This window comes from Pempheris klunzingeri, chromosome 8 (genome assembly GCF_042242105.1).
Source record: "Pempheris klunzingeri isolate RE-2024b chromosome 8, fPemKlu1.hap1, whole genome shotgun sequence".
Classification (NCBI taxonomy): domain Eukaryota; kingdom Metazoa; phylum Chordata; class Actinopteri; order Acropomatiformes; family Pempheridae; genus Pempheris; species Pempheris klunzingeri.
This window is the reverse complement of record NC_092019.1, coordinates 22,441,231-22,464,751: the sequence shown is the minus strand read 5'-3', so window position 1 is coordinate 22,464,751 and position 23,521 is coordinate 22,441,231. Positions and strand designations below refer to the sequence as shown.

Sequence of the window (23,521 nt, the reverse complement as noted above, 5' to 3'; positions counted from 1 at the left end):
AACTGAATAGCATTCTTTCCCTGTAAATGTTTTCCACCCATCATAAACAGCACACGGGCTGCCAACCACACAGCTGGGCTCAACCATGCAAGTGAAAGCACCATTCATACGGTCAAGGATCTTCCTCCTCCACAGAAAGTCTTTGAGTTGTGTGTTTGCCAGCATCATAAATGACTCTGCTATTAATTAAGTTAATTCAAACACGCATTTATGACTGAAGACCAGTAATTCTGCCAGATATCTCTTTTCGTTACACTGGACAAGTGTTTTCTAACCATTTGCCACTGAGAACCATGTGCTTCATATGCACTTTTTTCCTCTCCATCCAAACACAATGAAGACATATTTCCACTGATTGTTTCCTCCTCTGTAGCTGAAAGTATGGGAGGACTGGAGGCTGGAGATGATGGAGATCTAAGAAAAGGATAACGTGTCATCAAATGAAGGAGGTAAGTATAATTACATCTAATTATATGTATTTAAAAAATAAAAAATATCATATAGAAAGTGGGTTTAGGAGGAGTCGTAGATGGCATGCTGAAAGCAGAGATATTTCAATTATAAAACTCAAAACAGCCATCAGCATTCTCCATCCTGGCTTTACTGATGTCTGTCGGTAAAATCAAAAGCTTTTGTGTTTGACTACAAAAGAAAACAAAGGCGTTTAGTCTCGTATGAGACTGCCGGGAATGGTGGCTCAACAACAAGTGGCCAAAAATGAATATAATTTCTGCTGAACAAAAAAACATTGATCTCACAAATGTCAGTTTTTGAAGCACAGAAACCGTGTTATTACCGTCATGGATTTCTGAGATCATCCAGTGATGTAAGAGAGGGTTTGTAAAGCTGAGGCAGAATTTTCTCGACCCATATGAGGCCATGTACGGTTTCACTTTATTTAAACATGTCAGCACTGACTGTCCGCAATAACAGTGTGTCAGCAGACTGTTGACAGCTTAATCAGTTTGGTGTTTTCAGACAACAACAACAAACTATTAGTTTATTTCAGCTACTGCACCCAAACGTTCATCATGAGCTGCCACAGCTGCCTTATACTGACAATTAACTTTGCGTAACTTCCCTTTTAAAGAACATTAATATTGGACTGAAGTTAGATTTTTGATGACTTCACATAAAAAAGCTCGGTTTGTTAGGGTGATGGAGGGGCATGGTAACTGAGTCACAAATCAAGCCCATGTGTAAAAATGTTTTTCCAAAGTCCAAAGGAGAAAGTGATGACATATATTTCCACTATGGTCCCAAGATATTAGAAGACAGGCTTAAAACATGTCCCGTAAAATAAAATTGGGATTATAACAGTACGAATGAAACCAAATCTAATTGAATATTTACACTAGAGCACGTCCACTGACACTACTGCTCATATGACCTCGTGCCTGTTGGTCAGGCAGCAGTGCCACACGCCAAGTCATCAGTAACAGACTGATGGAATAATACTTGATGAAATGATGTAAAATCCTTGAACTGAAATGAAAACAAGACAAGTATGAAGATGGGTGTTTGAGGGTTTCCACAGTGTCAGTAACACACAGTTTAGTTTAGTTTAAGGTTCCAGTCGGTACAGCCAGTATAGAAGAGCCTCAGTGGGAACACAACCCAATAATTGTGGTTATTCCAGTGACACATGCAATTCATACTGACTGTGCACATTGCATGGAAAAATAACAAAAAGGCTCTTCATCAGGTACAGAGGAATCATGCAGACTCTTTATTTCTAGATTTTCCTAGTGTATTTCTTTCCCATAATTCTGTTGATCATCAATGTTAGTTTTGCAGTCTACTGCTGATATTGTTTTGAGTGGCTTACAGGTTTGTACTGGCCATGTGGGCTATTGGGCTTTGGAACTAAATCTAAATGCCTTACATGTGGGAAATATGAAAACATTTGAATAATTTATATAATAATAAATAATAAACTTAGATTCAATAATAAACTTAAAACTGCACAAACTTCATTTTGGGTGACTTGCCAAAATCCTCTGAGGGATGGGATGACAAGGGGGAGTTTACTTAGACTCATGACGTCAGTCTGTCTAAAATCTTGGCTGGGACAAGACTATTGTGTCTGTTTGGTACCTCTGTAGTTGATGAAGAGACAATTTGGAGATTGAAACACACTCTTTCCGTTGTGAGAAAATTAATCAATTAATGAATTAAAGTTCAAAAACTTTAAATATATTTTACAACATTCAACAGTGTTCGAATCTTGAGGAGTGAAGTAAACAGATTAATACAGTAGATATAATCATGCTGATTAGGTTGTGTTTACTTCACCTTTCAAGCTCTGTACAGGCCGAGCATGAAAGCAGGTGTGGGCCTGTGATTCAGTGTATTCTGGTGTTTATTGTAGTGATGGTCCATAAAACCACAGAGGGAAACGTCTCTGAACTCTGACGATTCCCTGCTGGCCGAGGACTGAATCTTGCCAAAACGTTTCTCCTTCTCCTCCACTGATTCACTGTTGGCTCTCCTATTGTCTGTCCCAGTAATAAAACAGTATGCAGGCATGTGGATTGTTGAAAGTTTTCCATATTTACTTACGGACACATTTGTCTCTACTCTCGTAATAGCCCGGACAGCACTGGTACCTCTTGCGGTAGTCTGTCTTCACCGCCTGCCTGTAGGCCGTCTTGTAGGTGATCCTGAAAGAATAACACAGTCAAACAGGACCCGGTGACCCTCCGCCGGCAGGAACAGGAAGCCGACCCAACAGGAAATGAGTCATCAGGCGGCTGCTGCTACCTGTGGCGGGTGCATCTGTAGGCGGTCCGAGGGTCCGAGCAGGGCTCCTCTGTCACGTGGTCGTAAGGATGCGAGTAGGACTCCTTCACTGAGGTGGTGAAGCTGAAAAGCAGAACAACACGCAAACCATTAATTAATTCACAGCCAGCGGAAACAGAAAAGTTATCCAGTGATGTGAAACAAAATAGATCTGTTCAACTTTTGAACAAAGACAAAGAGTTATTGGCCTGGAAGAAGAGTTTTTTTTTTGTCTCTGGCTCTTTGGCTTCTAGGCTGATGGTCGAGTAAAACAAGCATCACCTTCAGCGGGGGGAAATCATTACAGGCATTTTGAACTGTCTTCTGACATTTCATAGATAAAACAGTTAATTGCCTCATTGAGAAAAATAATGGGCAGATTTATCAGTCATGAAAATAATTGTTGAAGCCCTAGCTGAATGCTGATGACTGGTGATCCTCTGATCCTTTGCTCTAGTGCCACCAAGAGTGTGCAACAACTATTGGGGGGATTCTGATGAAATGTGGCATCATGCCGGCCTCAGGATGAACTGTAATAACTCTGATGACCCTCTGGCTGTTCTTACAGTGCCATCATTGGGTCACAATTTAAACTTGCCTAACACTTTGCTTTATGACCATATACCTAACACCCGATGGCTCCCATCGGCCTCAGCTGCCTTAGCATCTATCTTAAAGTACCACTGTGCCTAAGTACAACCTCACAGAGCCACTAGCATGGCTGTAAACTTTTAATACATACAATCACATCAAATATTTCATCAGTTTCACTTCCTGGTCCACTTGTTATTCATTTTGCAAATTCATGAAATGGAACAGAATTAGCTAGATGTAAATAAAAGCCTGGTCAATGCTACCAAGACATGCTAAGATGCATCGTTTCACTTTTCTTGGATTTGAAAAGTGAATTCCTTGAACTGTTGGAAGATGTCCTGATCATATCTCAGGTTGGAAAATAGCAATCATCACAAAGTGGTTTTGAATTTAGATTTTGGTGGGGTGATAGTTTCCTCTGAAGGGCAGGTAACCAGCCATCAGCTTCCCTGGGAAAGCAGGAAAAGTGGCTTTTTTTCTTAAAAATCATTATTTATGTGATGGATGGATGTCCTGACCAACCAGTGACCTCTGTTAAAACCCTAAGGTAAACTTTCACCAATATGTTTGTAGCACCGTATGAGAGAATATAATTGATTATATAACGTAACAACAGCAACATTTATTTATATGTCACAGTCAAACAGGCCCACCTCTCCCACAAGCTGCACACATTGGGGTCTCTTGGGTTCAGAGAGTAGCTCAGACCAATCAGGAAGGTAAAAAGCAGCAGGACGGCGGAGATCTGCAGAGTCGGCATGATCCTGGGGGAAAAACGACAGACATTTACAGAGAGATGCAAAAACCCAAATATTTTGGCAAAGGGCCAACACATATTCCTATTGTTACAGGGGGAAACAAATACAGAAGGCGGACAGAATAAAAGTAACATTTGTGCAAAGCAAAACAATGTGGTTCTACAACAAAGATGTACAGTGAGCTTTTAATGCTTTGCTGGCCATACAAAGGAAGTGTTGTTTTAACTATACGGTGATTTCTGAGGTTGTCTCATTGGATTTTATGATATTGGAAATTATTTACAGTAATGTATCCTTCTCATGCAGATGCTCATTTACATGCCTTAATGTAAGTACGATTTTGAAAAACAAAAGTGAGTAAGTGACAAATCTGAGCAGCCTTGAAACACAGCAATAACTCTTAATAAGTATTCTGTGAGGCCTACAGTGGAAAATGTTGCACACAGATGGGAAAAGCACAAAAAAGTTCCATTCCTGCTCTCCAACAGATTTACATTCGTTGTTTTTGTTTTTCATTTACTATAATTAACATTTCACAGCATGGCGGATGAAGGATTCATTGAAAATTGGTCCGCTGTACCTATAAATGGCGGTTAAGATTTACCCTGACCGTAAAAGAGTTCATTAAACGCTCAGCGGAGGTGAGGCATAGAGCCAGACCTGAAGTGGTACGCTGTCTGCTCCCCGCCGAGCTCCACGCTGTCTCAACAGGGTACATAAAACACAGGCATCAGGAGACAACCTGACAGCGGACAGGATAGATAGGGTTGAGTGAGAACATAAGAAAGAAAGAAGACATGGGAAGGGGGAGGGATCAGAGTCAAGAAATGTGACTCCCAACTTCATCCTGACCCCTATCAATCAGCGCTGCACTGAAGCCTCCACGCTCCTCTGCTGTCCCCGTCCACACTCCAGCAGCATCTGGATCCGATCAGTGCATCGGCCCAAGAGAGAGCCTCGGCACGGGGACCCTGTTGGGCTCTCAGGGAGCAAAGGGAAGGCAATTTTTTTCCCCCCTTAAAAATGTCCCATGGAAATGAACAGAAGTTCAGCAGGCCAGTGGTGTGAGCCCTCTGGTAAAAGCATCGTGGGAATGTAACGGCATTTCTAGAATACGGGAACGTCATGTTGACGTAGAATCAGTCAGGCCTGTGTCCCTCTGTTTTCTCAACAAGTCCCGTCTGACAGAATTACCGTAGCACAGCTTCTCATGTCGTCTCCTCATGGCCTTGGGGAGATTTCTGATATTTTGGGACAGTGACATCAAAACCACTGATCAAGATTATCTTCTCAGTGGAAGGACAAAATAGAAATTTGATATAATTTGAAGTAAATAATGACTATAGCTGCTAGTTTAGTAACAATTAGGGTAAGAGTAACTTTGGTAAGAATTACAAAAAATTAAGAAAAGAGTCTGATTTGAAGATTGTCAAACTGCGTGCTGCCCTCACGTCATCCATTTGTGGTCAAGAAATATTATTTTCTTCATTTTTAAATGTGCACATTTATATTTTGATCGTTTAGGGGAAACCAATTCTGACACACGCAGAAGAAAAGATCAGCCTTTCTTCAAAATGGGCATGAATATTTAAACCTAGATTGTGTCTTTTGTGAACTGTGTGACCACTTTTTACTGGCTGTTGTCACACAAGAGGTTAGTAAGTTTTGGTGACTAAATATTTGGTAAGAATTGGGATGAGACTTTGGTCAAGGTTATGTAAGATAAACTCAAAACTCAAACCTAAATCGGTTTCTGGCAGTAGATTCCACTGCATCGTTTCGCTGTCAAACGACTCTCTCGCTCCGTCTCCTTCATGTCATCTGTTTGTGGGGGAGAAACATATTTCTGCCACTGTTCATGCACACGTTTGCATTTGAAATTTGGGGAAATTTCCTGAGATGAGAAAAAGATTTGCCTGTGGTTGGTTGAGTAATGCATGCCTGTAATACTGCAAGGGTCAGCGGTTCAAATCCCATCAGAGCCACTTCATGTTTACAAAATGTGCTCTTTCTGGTGCTTTGGACAAGATAAAACCTCAGGAGGATTAATAAGGATTAATTGATGTGTTTGTGGAAGCAGCCCACCATAAACACCTCTGCAATCAATCAGAAGCTCATTTAACAGATTTACATCTACATTAACTGTCCAGTGGCTGGTTATCACTGCTGGGGATTTGGCATGGCGAAGACTGCAGCATAAATCAGTGTGAGTGCACCGATCTTCTGCTTCTGATAAACTGTGTCTTACAACTCTCCTACTACCCACCATCAGGAGTTAATTCACTTGCTGGCACAAACGCCTAAGAAATCTGTGCCACAAAAACAGAATTTTATGAGAGCAGGCATATGGCTTTTATTAAGAGGAGTCATCAACTTCACCAGCCACTTCATTGGACTGGGGGTAAATATTTTTCATTACCTTCTTTTCATTTTAATTGTGCTTCATTAGAAAAAGGCTACAAACCGCATGGGAATTCTTAACTGCTGAGAAAGGGAGCTTAATGAGTGCAGCCAGAGCTGTTTTGAAGTAGAGCTCAGCTGATGTTTGCATTGCATGTTTTGGTTATGTTTTTTTTTTTTTTTGGGGGGGGGGGGGGGGGGGCAGGTAGACGTCTGGAGCTCCAGGTGGTAGTGTCATTATGTGGAAACTGGACTCTTTCAAGGAGGCAACCCTGATTTTTAGTGGAATGAAGGAGGGCAGGTACAATTGAGTTTTTCATGAAACTCCACCACAAATGTGGACTGACTGATTCTTCCCCCTTTCCTCCTTTTCACATAATAGCCTTCTGCTACAGCCCTAAGCTATCATTATTTCCTTCTGAGCTTTTTCCAGGCCGCCGCTCTGAACCTCTCCACTTGGACAAGCTTGGCTATACAGCAGAAAAGCACAAGTGGCGCGATGGCGCAACAGTTTTTCCATTCAGTTTTGATGTATTTACCTAACAGCTAACTGGCAGTAATGTATGCACACCTCCACAGTTCACATCCACTGGTTAGGGAGGTAAAGTCTGGACCAAGATCAGTGAAAAACCACAATAGTAGAGGTTGTTCCAAAATACTTTGGTCTTGTTTGTAATGAAAAAAGCAGACAATCTCATCCAGCACAGTGAAACTTTCATGTGGCTCTATAAACCAAAAGAAAATAGGCAAAATACTCCAGAAACAGGCAGAAGTGCATGTGCATGTACACTCAGACACAAACACACACACACACACATGCATACGCACGCACACACACACACACACATCCTCCACATGTAAGCACATGCACACTCCACCAACCACTACACAGTCCGTAACTCCTTCAAGGACTGATCATGTGTTTTCATGTTCTGGAGACATCAGACACACACACACACACACACACACACACACACACACACACACACACACACAGACATACACACACACACACACATAAAATGAGTCCCATACGCTGAAACAAGTTCAGAGAGAAACTATTTTTAGTGCTGAGGACATTTTGCTAATTCTAAGAGTTTCTCTTGACTCATACTGTCAAGGCCCAAAGCTGCCGCCCACGTATACACGCATCGTACCAACAGAGGAATGCTGTGAGCTGTTTAAGGGCCCCGCAATGCTCTTTCCAGAACCGCACAGGGGCTTCAGTGAAAACAAAGCCCAAATGAAAACACATGCACTGGTTTTATATTAATCTCACTAGACACTAGTACCCATGTTATTACCATATTTTGTTTCAATCAAGAGCCCTTCAGGATGCATAAGCGCTGACAACTAAAAAATTATTTTGATTCGATTTCATGCAAGAAAGCCATTTTCCTGACAAATGAGTATTCCCAGTGGACTGCGTGTTCACATTAGTAAAACAGTCGGGACAGAGTCTACACCCATGCAGAAACTTCTCTAATGTGATAATTAATAGCATCAAGTAACCTGTTAAAAGGAAATAGGCTTATTTACTGTCTTACGAGAGTTCGATCAGAAGATTGATACCCCTCTCGTGTCAGTCTGTCTCTGGTTTCTTTGTGCTAAGCTAATCGGCTGCTGGTTTCTGTTTCCTTTTGAGATATGACACACACTGTATGAGAATGACATCAATCTTGTCATCGGACTCTCGCCAAGAAAGTTTGCCAAAATGTCAAACTATTCCGTTGATAACAGCAGAATAACTTTCAGAATTTCAGCAGCAATTTAAGATACCTATGAATCAAGAAATACATACAAAATTGAATGATTTGCAACTACAACTTCTTGCAGGAGGTGTGTTCGATGATTTAGAGGGTTTGAAAACATCTAGTTGTTTAACAAAATAAAATATTAGCTGCAAAGCATTACCGGTGACGGAGCAGAGCAGACCAGTTACCATACACTAAGTATTTAATCACTTATGAGCACTAAACACGAAGCACAGCTGAGACTGATGGAAATGTCATTAGTTTTGCAGGTATTTGGTCATAATTGGTTCATTTTTTGACAAATCAAAACAGATGATGACATTGATTGAAAAATCAGAGGATCAAACTTCTTCTGTTGGGAAATTTCACTATAAACCACAAACTCCAAACTCATGGAGGCATTACGTGAAAAGTGAATGGATGTCGGTAGAAAATTGATGGTCAGTAGGATTCATCCTCTGGCGACAATGATTGTCTGTACAAAATGTCATGGCAGTCCATTTCATAGTTTTTTCAGTCCATTTCAGTCTCAAGTGGTGGACGACCCAAAAATATCAACCAAGTTTTTTTGAAATGGTTTCACTTTTTTGATTGTATCCTCTTCAGTAGGGTTAAAACTAATAACAGGTTCCACAGACAGGCGTCTTTTTTTTTTTTTTATTCTGGTGACATTTTAAGCAAAGCACATGGCACTGATCAAACTGTTTGCTTCCCTGGTTCCTTTCCATTTAACCTCAGATTTCTGTCTCTCTATTTATTTCTATGCAGTTCTAATAGAGGTAGAAAATATTAGTCACCCACTGGAAGGGAAAGTCACAGGGAAAAATAGAGAAGACGGAATAACGTATTGGCTGGGGTGCTAAGAGAGACAGCGAGAGAGAGTAAGAGAGACAGTCCTGCCAAATACAAGTTCATTTTCATGTCGAGGTGCTCTGATGTCAGAGTCAGACAGAGAAACTACAGAATACGTCTCCGTCTTCCAGACTCTTTTTCTCTTTTCTCAAAGCTGCTTCTGAGCTTCTCTTGAGGTTGCAGACTCCGGCAGATTCTTCCAGAATCAATAACATAAAAACTTAAAATGCCTTTGTTGTGTGCACTATTTTAAAACTCAGACTAAAGTCAAGGAGGCTTCCATACAACGCCCGAATGGTGAAATATTGTACGTTTTCTTAACTTTCTGCTCTTGAGTTATGACATGTGATCCTGCAGGTGCAATGCATTCTTCTGTGAATCAAACTGCAGATCATTCATATGTTGTTACATGCTATTCTGGTAATAAGTAACATCAGCACCAGATCCCCACGGCAGTTCAATGTCTGATGTAGAAAAGTTCATGATAAGGTCACTAATAAAACATGCAAACATGACAATGACGGATGTAAGATTAGAGCAGAAAGCTTGTTTTCTCTTGAGAGAGTATTATAATAGAAAGTGGAAGTGGATATTGTAGTATAATGGCAAATTAGAGGCATTCAGTGATAAAGATGCAATGATTACTTCTGGGAACACTTGAAATAAAATCATGAAGTTTGGAGGGAGATTTAAATGTAGGCAGGGTGTTTTGTGTTTTAAATATGATATCAATTTCCTGATTTTTGTCATAGCAGTGCAAATAAAAAATGAATGGCTGCAATCAGAAGCAATTTTTGAGTTTTGGTAATGCAGTGGAAGACAGTCTCAAACTAAAAGTAGCATGTCCTACCTGTCAGTATACAGCTGAACTTTGGGGAGTGATTTGGGAAAGGGAGCGAGCAGTGGTTCCCAAAGGGAGGGATAAGGAGTGGTTAAACTCCATTATACTTCCATTAAAACAATGAAAGAGCAGAAATACAGAATCATTGCTCTTGTATCAAACAACTCCCACGTCCTCGGCCCACCCAAAGTGAGCTCTGTACAAAGTAAGATCTAATCTAATTGAGCTCTCTGAGACAAAATCTTAGCAAACAGGAATAGAAGATAGGAACAGTCTGGGGCTTAATACAGGCCATTTAAGGGGCCCCTGACATGAAAAAGTAAATGGGAAACCAGTACACTTCAAAATTGTGAGCATTATAAATTGGCAAAAACCTCTTGCATCAGACAAAGAAAGAGAGACCAAAGGACAAACATCAACTCAAATGTTTCCTGGCAATAAGATGGTCACACTGCACATGATTAAAGCATTGCTGTGCACCATTACACTTTAAAGTTGGCCTGTAAAGCTGCGGTGTGTATCACAGCCGTAAGGAGATTTAAATGAACACCCTCTGATTGTGATCATCATGGGTATCAAAAAAGACCCTCCCCAGGAGGCTAGAGCCAAGGGTTTGCATCACAAATTTACAGATCAAGCTCTTAGAATAACAATTCTATAAAACTGCTTGAGGGCAGAAACTGACAGAAACTGGAATAAATTAGCCAGAGTCCTCCATGTGACACATCGACCGCAGTCCCCTCTCCCCCTCTCTCCCTCCTCCCCATCCCACCCTCACATTAAACCAGAGTTACTGTAAACTGAATATAAAACCCATAATCCTTTGCATCTGGGTATTCGTCTTGGCGCACATGACGGGTTTGACTGCTAGACCGCAGTTAGACTGGCACACACTCCCCAGTTGCTGCTATGCCTCATGTTGGGTGAGTGGGTGGTGGTGAGGGGGGGTGGCAGAGACCCTTAACAACACACTGAGGAGTTGGAGAAACAATTACATGCCACACCCAGACATGTAATGTGAGAACACACATTAAACTACCAAATAAACACGCCCACATAGCTCATGGTGTTCATCAATTTTGCCACATTATCAACCATATCCCGTAAAAAATCACAATGCCTACATCAACATGTTTCACTCTGTTTACAGTAAAGACATCATATACGGCCAAAGGTGGTATGCAGCCACAAAAGCTGAACCCCCACACTGGAAAAAGCTTTTGAGTGGAAAACTCTTGGCAGCTCAAATGCAGTTGACGGTTCTCGGGGGAGTTGCGTGACAAAAGGATGATCTAGCAAGGGAGAGAGGAGGGGGAGGCCCTGCACAGATCTTGGAAATCTGAATTTCGCTGAGTGAGCTCTGCAGTGTTTGCTATCTGCAAGATTTATGCAAGTGAAGTTTGAATTTATGAATTTTTGACCTTTTAAACTTATAGCAACAATGCACACCTTTGCACTTTGCAAAGTCGGTTTCTTCTGTCTTTTTCAGACAATTAAATTGCCTCAATTTGACCCCTTATAAGACCCCGGATAAGATACAATTGCAGAGTCTTGTACCTCAAAACCCAACATAGACAGATGCACAGTGCAATCTACCAATCTGTCCTTGAGTTCAACTAATTTAAAAGCTCTGTTAATTAGGGGGATACAATGGAAAAAATACCATCTCTACAGCAACATCAGGCCAGCTTTCATTTGGCAATCTCAGGCACTGTGGTCCATAGATCCTTTACCTAACTGAGAAAAACAGGCTACACTATGCGCCCCCCGTTCCTGATCCCCCATTAAATTCATTCAAGTTTAGACTGCAGAAGGAACCAGTGAATGTGAGTTGTACAGTCTCCTCAGTTCACTTTATTGTCACCTTGAAGCCAATAAAAGATAAAACTTAAAACATACTATCCACATAAATGAGCTGCAGGCTGCAGGTATACACTTGTACACAAAACCCCAAAACACAGCTACCATGAAAAAGACAAGACGCCAAACCAAAGTCAAGTTAACAACTTGAGAATTAACCTTAACTACGTTAATATAAAAGCAAAAGCAGATTTAAGACGAAGGGATTCAAGAGGATGCAGTGTTGATGGCCGCACCTTTTCCTGCACTGGTAAAACACTGGTAGTTAAGCTGGAGCTTGTGTGTGTGTGTGTGTGTGTGTGTGTGTGTGTGTGTGTGTGTGTGTTTATGTTGGAGAGTGCCTTTATGAGTGAGGTCAGAGGGTACAGGAGCTCACATGACGGCCTCTGTCCCCATGGTGATGGAGAACAGAACCCGTGGATAACAGTGGTTGGGGTGATAAGGTCACCATGGGAACGCTGTTGTTTTGGTCCACATGAGGACATCATCACTAGTTCAACATAAAGCAGAGGCCAGGCTGGTTTTGTATTGACTCCTATCTGCAACCATTAGGAACTGCAACAACACCGATGGAACTTGAACTGAACATGTTATACTGGAACCCTTTCTGGCAAGAACAAGTCATTTTATTTGTCGTAAATCCAGAATACGACTAGCAACCCCTGTTTTTTTCAGTGACTTATTAGTCTGGAAAACATCCATTAAGAAGCTGGAAGATGGACCTAGCAGTGATCTATGGGGCTGTATTTTGAATTTACGTTGCCCTCTGACTGGCCATCTCAGCCCTGATAAACATTGTGACTATCCATTTAAATATGACATTGCAGGTCTAAAGTTACGTATGACCTACGTTGCACCCAAAAAGTCCTTAAATTAAATTATCATTTGTAACTGCCCTTCAGTACAACACACACAGGATTTGATCAGTTTTGCTCTTCTTTGTCAAAACTGTGCTGTGAAGCAGACTTACTTGGGTCCTCCAGCACTGAGCTGTGGTATGTGTTTGCAATAGCTTTAAACAAAGTTAAAGACAGAAAGTGAGTTTTAAAATACAGACATTGTCACCTAGCAAAGTAATCGTGGATTGCAGAACCTCCCCATCAACTTATTTCATACTTAATATCATACTTTTAGATCCTTTAATGCTTAAGAACAATGTTGTGCATTGACCCCTATGATGTAACATGATACAATATGATATAACTGCATGGGGAACACAATTAAAATAATGTGTCTTTGCTGATGGAAAAACAAGTAAATAATCCTCGTTTTCTTCATTCATGAAATGTTTACTTTTTGCAGATGTGTGTGATCAGATGTGGTTTACACTGAATTTCTCTCCTTTTTTGTTGAGCCAGGCTTCCTGCCAGCTGGAGGCCTTTGCATCACTCTCACACGTTTGAGGCTCGTGCGCTCTCGTACACGGACCCACAGTGCAAACTGCTGCCTGGTCCTCCACACTCCAGACCAAAACCACAGGCAGGATGGCTGTGGCTTCAATGGTCAGGGAAAGCGGAGGGGTCCACAAAAACAAACTTAAACCCAAAGACACTGGGATAAATACACCAACTCAACTCTATGGAGAAGAATAAACAAAAACACAGACTTAAACACCTTGAATTTAAATCCTGTCTGGTCTCTTTAAACACGCTTTTTTATACAAACTTTAGTGAGTGAAATGGTAGAAAACCCAAAATGGAGGCCCTGGCTGAGGTTTCAGAGGGACATGACCATATAGTGCTGTAATTATATGTGCTGTAATGCTTTGTGGATCATACTGGTGCAGAGACACATTGAGTCCTTGTAAAAAAAAAAAAAACTCAGCCTTTCCGCAAACCATGACCAGAAAACATAACTCTGCATTGTAAACACTCACAGTAAGAGCACAGACGAAAAAACCTCTCAGTCCACAACATTAGAAGCCTGCAGCTCGTAAGAAACATCAGATGTGTTTTAAAACAATTCACAGCATGTAGAATCACCAGATAATAGTTCTGTTTTATGCAGGAAAAGGCAATGTTAGCTATTGGTCACATGAGCCATCTGCATCAGGAACATCAAAGGTGAGTGTCATGTATACTGTGATTAGCAGCAAATCAGCTTTGGACGTGGACAAACTGTGAAAACCTAAAAGAGAATCAGATTTAGAAACATATCCACAAGAATTTAGTATTTTACGGCATTTTTCTGAGTGTAGCAGTTTCTCCCTTGAATCCTTACTGACAAAAACAAAAAAACAGCATGTGATAAAAACACCTATGTACTACTTTTGGTTTTTCTTGGCAACTAAGCATTTAACAACCAAGTATAGTCATTTTGCAGGTGCTTGGATACATTAAACTTTTGATCTGATGATGGTGGCAGAAAAGTTATAACAAATCATCCTGAACTCAATTTATGGCAACCCTAATGTCAACCTCACTATGACACCAGAGGAAAAGTCAGGGGATCACCAAAACCAGCTGGCCACATCATCTGGGAACCGTGAACGGCCATAAAAATGTTTGTGCCAATCAGATGTTGAGATATTTCACTGAATATTTGAGAAATGCGACCCGCTGATGGCACTGAATCCAGCAGCGGTCATAGTCAAGTTTCATCCTGAGCCCTCGGCACCATGAATGTCTGTACAAAATTTCATGTTAATCCATCCAATAGTTGTTGAGATTTTTCAATCTGGGCCACACAGCCGCCCCCAGCACCATGCTGCTAGCATAGCTGAAAATAAGAGCTGTAATGACCTGCACGAATCCTTTCATGAAAAAAATTGACAACATAGTAGCACAAGAATTTCAAACACTGCTGACTCATATTCTCACTATTTGATCTCAGACATAACGAATCTATAAGCAGGATATTTCTAATGACTGCGACGCTTGATTGATCTGTTGGAATGTCCTTTGTGCCATTGTTTCGGCTTGAATCACAGGCGAGTTGTTGATTCAGACGCACACTTCCTCCTCATCTCTTCCTGTCCTTCACTGTCTAACTGCCTCTCCACCGCCACTCAGGAAGCTCTCTGCACTCTGACTCAGAGTCGACTTATTCTCTTGAATTTGCCACATCAGTGTACTTCTAAATGATAAGGCCACGATGCTTATAATCTGACTAACAGAGAGTTATGAGTCATTACTTCCTAATCACAAAATGAGTTAACAGTAGTAAACAGTAAAACATCAAAATGTCTGTTGTGCTCTGTTTTCCAATGATTTGTGAGACAGGCTCCCATTTATTTGTTATTATTATTGATTTATTTTCATTGTCTACAATTAAATTTTCTCAATTAATCAGTTAATCATTTGGTCTATAAAGCATCAGAAAACAGTCACAAAACCAAATTTTCATGAGCCCAGGCAAAGTCCGACATTTGAGAACCTGGAACCAACAGATGTTCTGCATTTTTTATTCAAAAATTATTCCAGAATTGTTGCAGATTAATTTTCTGTCAGTTGACTTATCAATTAATAGTCAAGTCATCACAGAACTCACTTCAGTCTACCCGTGAAGTGTTTTGAAAGAAAAAATTCCAAATCAAAAACTATTTGTTTGCTAATGTTATAGATCTATCTTCGGTCAAACAACACTTAAAAATTATTATGTACAGTAAGAGACACACAGCACTGTTTGCTTCAACAGTTTGCTTTAAAATATGTAGAAACATCACCCTGAAAGACATTTTCCTGAGCCTTTAGTCTATCCTTTCACATGTCAGTGACATTTAATTACGGCATTGACCTGTCTGACGTTTTTTGGTCCTAATTATTTTTACACTTCAGAGCATCATCTTCATTTTCCCATCGTGACAAGCATGATGCTCTATTACTTCTGTCCTCCTCTTTAAGGGTCAGAAAGTTGTGGGAAACTGCTTTGAAAAACCAGAATCATGAGGAACTTTGGTCACTATGCCTTCAGCTGATCTTCCCATGATAAAACTAAGCAAAGCAAACACTTATTCATCCATATTTATTAGTAGAGTTCCTGAAACATATACAGAACAGGCTACGAGGTCAAGAGCCTTTGAAATGTTCAGAGGAAACAGAAACAGCCTCCGCTGAACTCTTACAACAATCATAAACTGTTAACGTTAGCGTTTCTGAGCAGAATAACTCTTTCTTACCATTCCAACAGCAAATGATGCCTCTGAATTTTTGATTTTTATCCTCATTAACACAATCAATATGGTATTCCACCTGTAGAAACCTGTGTATGCAGACTGTTCATGCTGCAAATGTAACCGTAGTTTATTCTTTTATTTTTGTTTTTAAGTAATTCTGGTTTTGGTCTTGAACTGATCTCAAACCCATCTGGAACTCTGCTTGGACGACGTTTTTAAGCTGCAGCCACAGTCAAAGATGAATACAGTTTTTTGAATTGTTTAGCCAAAGCCTAATGCAGCTTATTCCTCTGCTCCTTTTAACTCGATTGTTGTTCAAAAGTATTAAAAACACATTGTTGCACTAAATGTAATGACCTGCACCTTTGTGATGATGAACATGGGGCCTGTAGTTTATTTTGAGTCAATCCTACATTCATACTTAAAAGTCCACATTTAGCTGAAAATAGTCCCCAGCAAATGCACTATTTTATTTATTATTTATTTATTCTACTTTTTACTACTTTTATTTGAGTGAGATTTACTAAAAACTACACTACCCATCTGTTTTAAGAATTTTTGCCTGTTTTAAAAAGTGTGGCCATATCTTTGGGATCTGTTTTTTTAAAAATATTTCTGTCTTCAGTAGAAACAGACGGTTTTTAGGCACAGACTTTAAATCTATAGCTGAAAGGTATTTTACTAACATATCAATAATCATTTAGTCACACTGTGATTATATATTGCCTCACTGGCGCAAAGACTGATACATATAATGGCTGCAGGGTGTCACGTTGTGCACATCTGGATGTACTTCAACTGTGGTGACATACGCAAAAACAATCTGAATCTATTTCGTAGCTTTGCCAGACTTTACAGTCTGTCCCTCACAGGCTCGTCCATCACTGGCGTTCGGTTCTCCAATCGCTTGTTTCACTTGTAGTTTGTTACGAGGGGAAACAGGCGATCTGACTGCAGCCGCTAAAGTGAAACTCTGAACCACTGCAGGCGGCCAGAACTGCCAAGTCATCACAAAACTCTGTATCAAACACGGACATAAACACAGATGTGCATACACAGACCTTGCCTGTTCCATGTACCTCAACACACACACACACAGGCACACCGCTTTCTTTTCTTTCCATTATAACCTTTGTTTTGGCTGAGGACCGTGCAGATTGCTTACTCTAGTGGTCTTGACCCTCATGGTGTCCAAACCCTGTAGGAGAGGTGTGAAATCAAACCTCTGCTTTAGGAAAACCTACAACGAGCACAGAAGCTGCATGAACAACGTGTCTGCAAAACCCAATCATAAACGTATTTGAAATAATTTATGCTGCGCTTAATACGGATTTTCTTTTCCGAATCGAACGAGGACTACTGTACAAAAACAGCTGTAGCAATTCAGTGCTCTGTTGATATGTGTTGGGTATAAAAATGGGCTTCTTGGGGGGTCTATGGCGACTAACACTGATCCCTCTGAATGTCTGCGGTGTCTGAATAATATCACGGGAAGCATCATCTTTTACTGAGACACAAGGTTTAAGAGCGACATATTTCATATTGCGGATAGCGTTCCCATGCAACAGCTTTAATGTGAGTCTTTAAGCCATGGTTGTATGAAAGAGAGAGCAGTTTACAGTAACAGACTTTAACCACGCTGCATCTGGACTCGATTAAAACAACACTTGAAATGTGACTGGATGGTAGATGTTTTTTTCTCTCTTTGCAGCTGCTACAATACAGCAAGCCGGGAGCCATTTGAGCTGGTGAGGCCATCTTTCTCTGCTGATGTTTTTTTTTTTTTTCTTATTTTTTCACATTTCTCCAATAGTAGTATTTCTGCTCTGAGGAAAAACAATGTTGACACCTGATTTACCAAAAACTAAAGTGTTGTTGCCGATGGGATGGTGCAGCCATTATGCAAGCAGAGTGAGAGCTGAGCACTGGGAGACAGATGTGCATCTCAATTAATGCCATGTGGTTAAGCATCTGCTGTTACTGAGGCACCTAGATAACCAGGAAGGACTGGACAAAACATTAACACAAGCAGCAGCAGCAGCAGAAGAGGAAGAAGAAGAAGAAGTTCCAAGGCAGGTGGAGTTCACCTCAACAGTTATCAGTTATTATCTCTATTGGCTTACTTTCTCTATCTCTGTTTCCAGGAAATCCAGCCTGGGCCAGTAAATTCCTAAAAGTTAAACCCCACTGATTTACAGGCCTACCTCTGGCACATGGTGTGCTGCCTTTCTGGAGGACGAGGTGGAAACCTGCAACTTATTACAGTGATCATTTTAGAGTTTTTTTTTTTTTTTTACACGTAGCCCCAAAAGCTCATTCTCCCTCTCTCTTTCCAGATGGGCCTCATTCTGTAAGCATCTGGAAGTTAAAGCCTTATTTTCTTCACTCAAAAACTTCAGCCACGTGTGCTACCCTGAAGGTGAACCCTCAGAGATGTTCCTTTACTTAGTCTCTTTCTCCATGCTTCTCCCAGCAGTGTCACTAGACTGAAACAGTTTCAAACCCCACAGGTGGTGCCATTAGTTCACTTTGTTAGACTGCCTCGTGGCTACAGAAAGATGAAAGTGGGCTCTGAAGAAGTTAATTGAAAACCCTGGCCTGTTTGTCTGTATTGTGCAACACGTGAGGCTCCAGGGGCCTTTTGGTGTGACACCTGCGTATCTGTCCAGCACAACAGGAAGACGGGGGGCAAAGAGGAGACGAGAGCCAGACACAAGTCACCACACAGGACATCCTGGGCAACATTGTGGGTGGGCAAACACTGCTGATGGTTAGAGAGAGACTGAAACTGGTCCAGGACCCTGCCATCTTGTTTGGGTATGACGTTCCATCTCAAGGAAACCAAGTGGAGGGGAAACTGTGGACACTTTTTTCTCTTTCTAGATCCCCAGAGGCAAACAGAAGCGAGGGGCAACACAGCAGGTCTTCTGTGAGTCATGGAAGCATATTTTTTTTTTATTGCAAAGAGGCCTCTCTCGACTTTTCAAAATCTGTTGCAAATTGCTTTCAACTTTTTACCATCTAATGAGCAAGAGGGCAATTTTGTTGTTAACATATTGCAAAAGCAAAAGTTACAACAGCGTATCTTGTCAGCACTTTAATTGACAGTGTCTTTGAAGATAACATGCTTTTCTCATTATGTTTTAATTGACTACAACTCCCTGGTTAATTATCATCTGTCTCCAGCTAATAATTTCATCTCTTCGGCTGATTTTCTTTCGATTTTATTCAACACTGCAAAAGAAAAACAAGTTTTCAACTAAATCAAACCCTGTCCCAGCAGTCCCACGGGTCCAGGTCCTCTCCTCATCTCCACTGATCTTTGCAGAGCACCAGGGGAATTAAAACTGGGACAAACAATAGGAAGCTGATAGGAAACATCTTGCATGTACATCCAGGTCTGCATCTCAACATTCTCTTCCTCTGACATGTAAACAGAAGGGAGTTGGGAATAAAATCAGGAGTGTAAAAGGAAAAGTCCTTCAGCGATGCCATTAGACCTATACGAGCTCTGCTCTCCACTTTTTTTCCAACAGCAAAACCTCTTTTTGGCTTCTGTGTCCATTTTTTTTTTTTTTACAAAGTATCCTTTTTATCCAAACAGAGCTTGTGTTGTTTTGAGTAATGGGGACACTGACAAATAGTGATGATCTGTCATCCTGCCTTTCCTGAGCCTAGGTTTGTCTTTCACAAGTGGCCTGGAAAAATGCAATACAAAAAAAAAAGAAAATACGTCCTCTCATAAAATACAAGATGGACGACTCAGAGTCATAGCTTAACGCAGCTGGTGGAGTGGATCTGCGTCTGAGCTCAAGAAAAACATCAAGAGTTCTAGCAGTTCATGTCCACGTGGTGCCAAGCATGACACAAAGGCCATTTGTTTTTCACATGCAAAACTCACATCTTGGATGGTAAACTCGTAATATTTCATCTCATAACTGACAAAACAAACATTCTGTGCTCCATCTGCATGACCAATTTCACTTGGGCAAGTACTAAAACAAACAAAAACATAAACATAACCCCATTTTCATCACAGAGATGGAAACAAAAAGCGAGAAGCCCTCTGGGCCTAGAATTCGGTGTTGTATTTCCTCTAATTCTACATCTCAGGTTTCACTTGGTTCCAGTCATCCTGCATAGACACCGCAGCAAGACATAGACACCAATGAAAGCCCCCGAAATCTTAATGAACAATGTCTCCACTGCTGCTCCACCCACCACCCCTAACACCACCCACCAACCACCAACATAAGCAACTTCAGGAAAGACCCTCACCACAGTACAAGTACTCTGTGGTCACTTCATCAAGCCGCTGCAGACTCCTCCTTCTGTTCCAGCCCCAAACCCCTCGACCTCTGCTTTTTTATGATTGGTTATTTGAGCCAGAGCCCAATGAAACTGTACATGTTCCACAGCCAGAGCAGAGCGAGCGACCCAAAACCCCCGAGCTGGAGGACTGCAGTCGAATCTGCTCCAAATTACTTGCACGGCTGCAGAGCACATGGGGTTGAAAGGCTTATATAAGCCTGTGGTAGGATATTCAGCCCATGTCACCTTCTTTTGAATTCCCTGTGCTCTTTGTCTCTCTCGTCACGACCATTTTAGCGTCAAAAATAGAAGCTTGGGGAGTAGACAAAGGTCATTTACACCAACTAAACTTTCACAAGGAAACTTTGTCACTGATGTATGAAAAGAGTGGGAAGAACAGACACCATTTCCAGTAACGTTATGCAACATTTTACACATGGATTTAAGTCAGTTTTCATATGTGCTTCCCAGTACTACCCACACTGTTGACAAGAAAAATGTGGACACACTACAGAAATGCACCAAAAGTAACCATAACTAAAAGAAAACAAAGCAAACAAACAGGACCAAAGATGCTCTCAGTGTGTAGTTGACACCAGTGTTCTATATTTTGTATTGGCAGCTGCCTCTGCAGCTCCCTGGTACTTCCAATCCTACTAAACACCTATTCCTTACACTACCATAATCCCATCATGCTGCTAAATCCATTTTAAATTCAGGAACTGGCTTTCAGTGTAACAGAGTTAATGTGCCTTTAGTAGTTAGTTGAGACTTTTCACTCAAAACCTATAATGTCAAGCTGATGGTGGCACAGAGGAACAGTCGGGGACTGATTTGGTCTGAGTGGGCTTCATCTTCTAGGAACCATGACTGTCTGCACAAAATTTCACGGGCCATCGCCATTGATCAATAGATGTATTGATATTGATATTTCAGTCTAGACCAAAGTGATGGACCGACTGCCTGACCAGCCCGACCCACAGAGCGACGCCTCAGTTCTTGCTTCAGAGGATAACACAAACAAAGACCTCAGGCTGTGATCTCACTTAAATAGCCCATGAATGGTGTGTGGCCAACGGGTATAAACTTGTCAAGAAAAAGTGTGGCCTTCAAAAGACAACACGCAGACACTCTGGGTACCCTGTATGGCGTTACAATAAATTTTAAAATGTCCAGGCACTGGGGGATCAAATTAACACTAATGCCTCTTACCTCAGCTATACTTCTTTCAACTTCTAGCTCATCTCTTTGTGTCTCTGGCCAGTGTCATCTTCAACCAAAACATATCCAATAGCCAGCCTGAGCCTGAGCCCTCTCCTGGACAAACAGATGGTAAGTCAGCCAGATCTCCAGCTGTCAGACCAGAGACGGGTTTGTTGCTCGACCAGACAAAAAATGGGTCACCGTAACACCACCGAGTCTGGAGGAGGGCAGACACATTTTCAAGGGGGAGATGCTATTTTCCACTAATGAGGATCTCATATGAAGACACTGAGCAAAAATAGAGACAGTGTCAGGGAGGCACAGTTGTGCTACTTTTCACATGAACAATTCAACTCATGAAACCAATAAATGTAAATAATGGCAGATATAAAAATGGCACAGTGCGTTCAGTACTTGGAGAAGGACAAAGGAAAGTTCAGTCTGCAGTCAGAGAGACTTCCTGGTGATTTCTGGTTGCCAGAGCAGATGTGAGGTCAGGAGTCCAACCCAGGTGGCAGAGATTTACTCTGATAGTTAATCATATCTTGCCTTCCTCACAGATGTTTTTATGCCTTAAATGGTGCCAGAGCCTCCTCAATCAAAAGGCATTCATTCATAAGTCACAGTCAATAAGTGTATAAGTGCAAAAACGCTGAATTTACTGGAAGAGTTTACAGCTCCACTGAGGCGGATAAATGAGGAGTTTGTTTCCAAAACAGTATGCTTCGATGTACAGCACTTTATCATTTTACAGCTCTAAACTTACAGACGATCAAGACTGTAAAAGTGTCAATTTGTGAGCAAGTGACTATGAACAACCTGGTGATATGCAATAGTTTCTCTTAAATTTATGTTTATTTCTATTGAATTTGTCAAACGCCTCTTTAACAATTCCCTCAGATCTTGGACTGCTTCCTAAAAAACAGTCCATTTATGACGGCACCTTATCAGTGGGCCCTTACATATGAGAGTTTTGAACACAGTGTCACACACCCTTCTCTGACACATGTGCACAAAACAACAAGCCACTGGAGCCTCTCACATCTGCTTCACCTGATTAACTCCGCAAACAGGACGTAAAAGTTGAGTCACGCCATCACGGGATGTCACACAGTTGTATTGGCTGCAGCCACCTCGCCGCCACGTTTCATTGGCTTGAGTCACAGCACCTCTGAGACCCAAACACAGAGCAAGAGATGGATCCAGAACTTTGATGAGGTCTTAATGACTTAATGAAAATCAAACAGAGCGGAGGAGGAGGAGGAGGAGGAGGAGGAGGAGGAGGAGGAGGAGGAGGAGGAGGAGGAGGAGGTGGTGAGCGCTGAGGAAACAGCAGACCTACTCCCAGAGACTTCCTCTGTAATGAATCGATAGAGGAGGCATGCCAGAGGAGACAGCTTTTCTGAGTCACACTCTCTTGATAGTAGCTGGAGACATTTTCAAAGCAGAGCCAGAGATGCCAAGAAGCTCAGTCAGGCAGGAAGAATACAGCAAGTGCACAAAGTGGTGACACAATGCCAGGAGTCCACTGGAACAAGTGGTTTAATTCACTTGCTGATGAGCACACAAGTGGTTTTATTGTTATGTATGAGTCTCATATCTCGAGGGCCCCTCACATAGAGCGTATATCAATGAAGCACCAAAACACCAAACTATGATGAGAAATCTGCCAAATATGGTATTGAAATGTGGCACACGTCTACACTACACACTTCCATAACCAGTGGTGGAAAGTGACTAAGTGCTGCTCATAATTTTCAGGTATTTCTAATCATTGTATTTATTTGACTGCTGTTGTTACTGTTTGTTTTACACTCAAAACACGATTGTCTTCTATTAATGACACATTGTTATATCAGACTACCCGACAGCACATACAGTAGTTGACAGTTGCTCCATCGCAGCTCGCGACAGTTAAACACTGTCAACATATTAAGGGATCAATAATAATAGAACAATATCATAATTTACATAATACTGTAATGTAACAGTATCAAAGCAGCCGTTCTGCTTAATGAGTACTTTTACTGCTGTGCACATTATGCTGATAATA

The 23,521-nt window shown here is 41.3% G+C and overlaps 1 protein-coding gene across 1 annotated transcript in view; it reads right to left on the bottom strand.

Moving 5' to 3' along the window:
• pear1 (platelet endothelial aggregation receptor 1) overlaps nucleotides 1-23,521 on the bottom strand; it is a 45,944-nt gene that overhangs the window by 21,063 nt on the left and 1,360 nt on the right. Inside the window, exons 2-4 of the mRNA XM_070835485.1 lie at nucleotides 4,029-4,139; nucleotides 2,764-2,865; nucleotides 2,563-2,663 (exon numbers count right to left, since the gene is read on the bottom strand). Coding sequence (XP_070691586.1) covers nucleotides 2,563-2,663; nucleotides 2,764-2,865; nucleotides 4,029-4,135 — 310 coding nt within the window. The 5' untranslated portion in view covers nucleotides 4,136-4,139. The remainder of the gene's footprint in view (nucleotides 1-2,562; nucleotides 2,664-2,763; nucleotides 2,866-4,028; nucleotides 4,140-23,521) is intronic.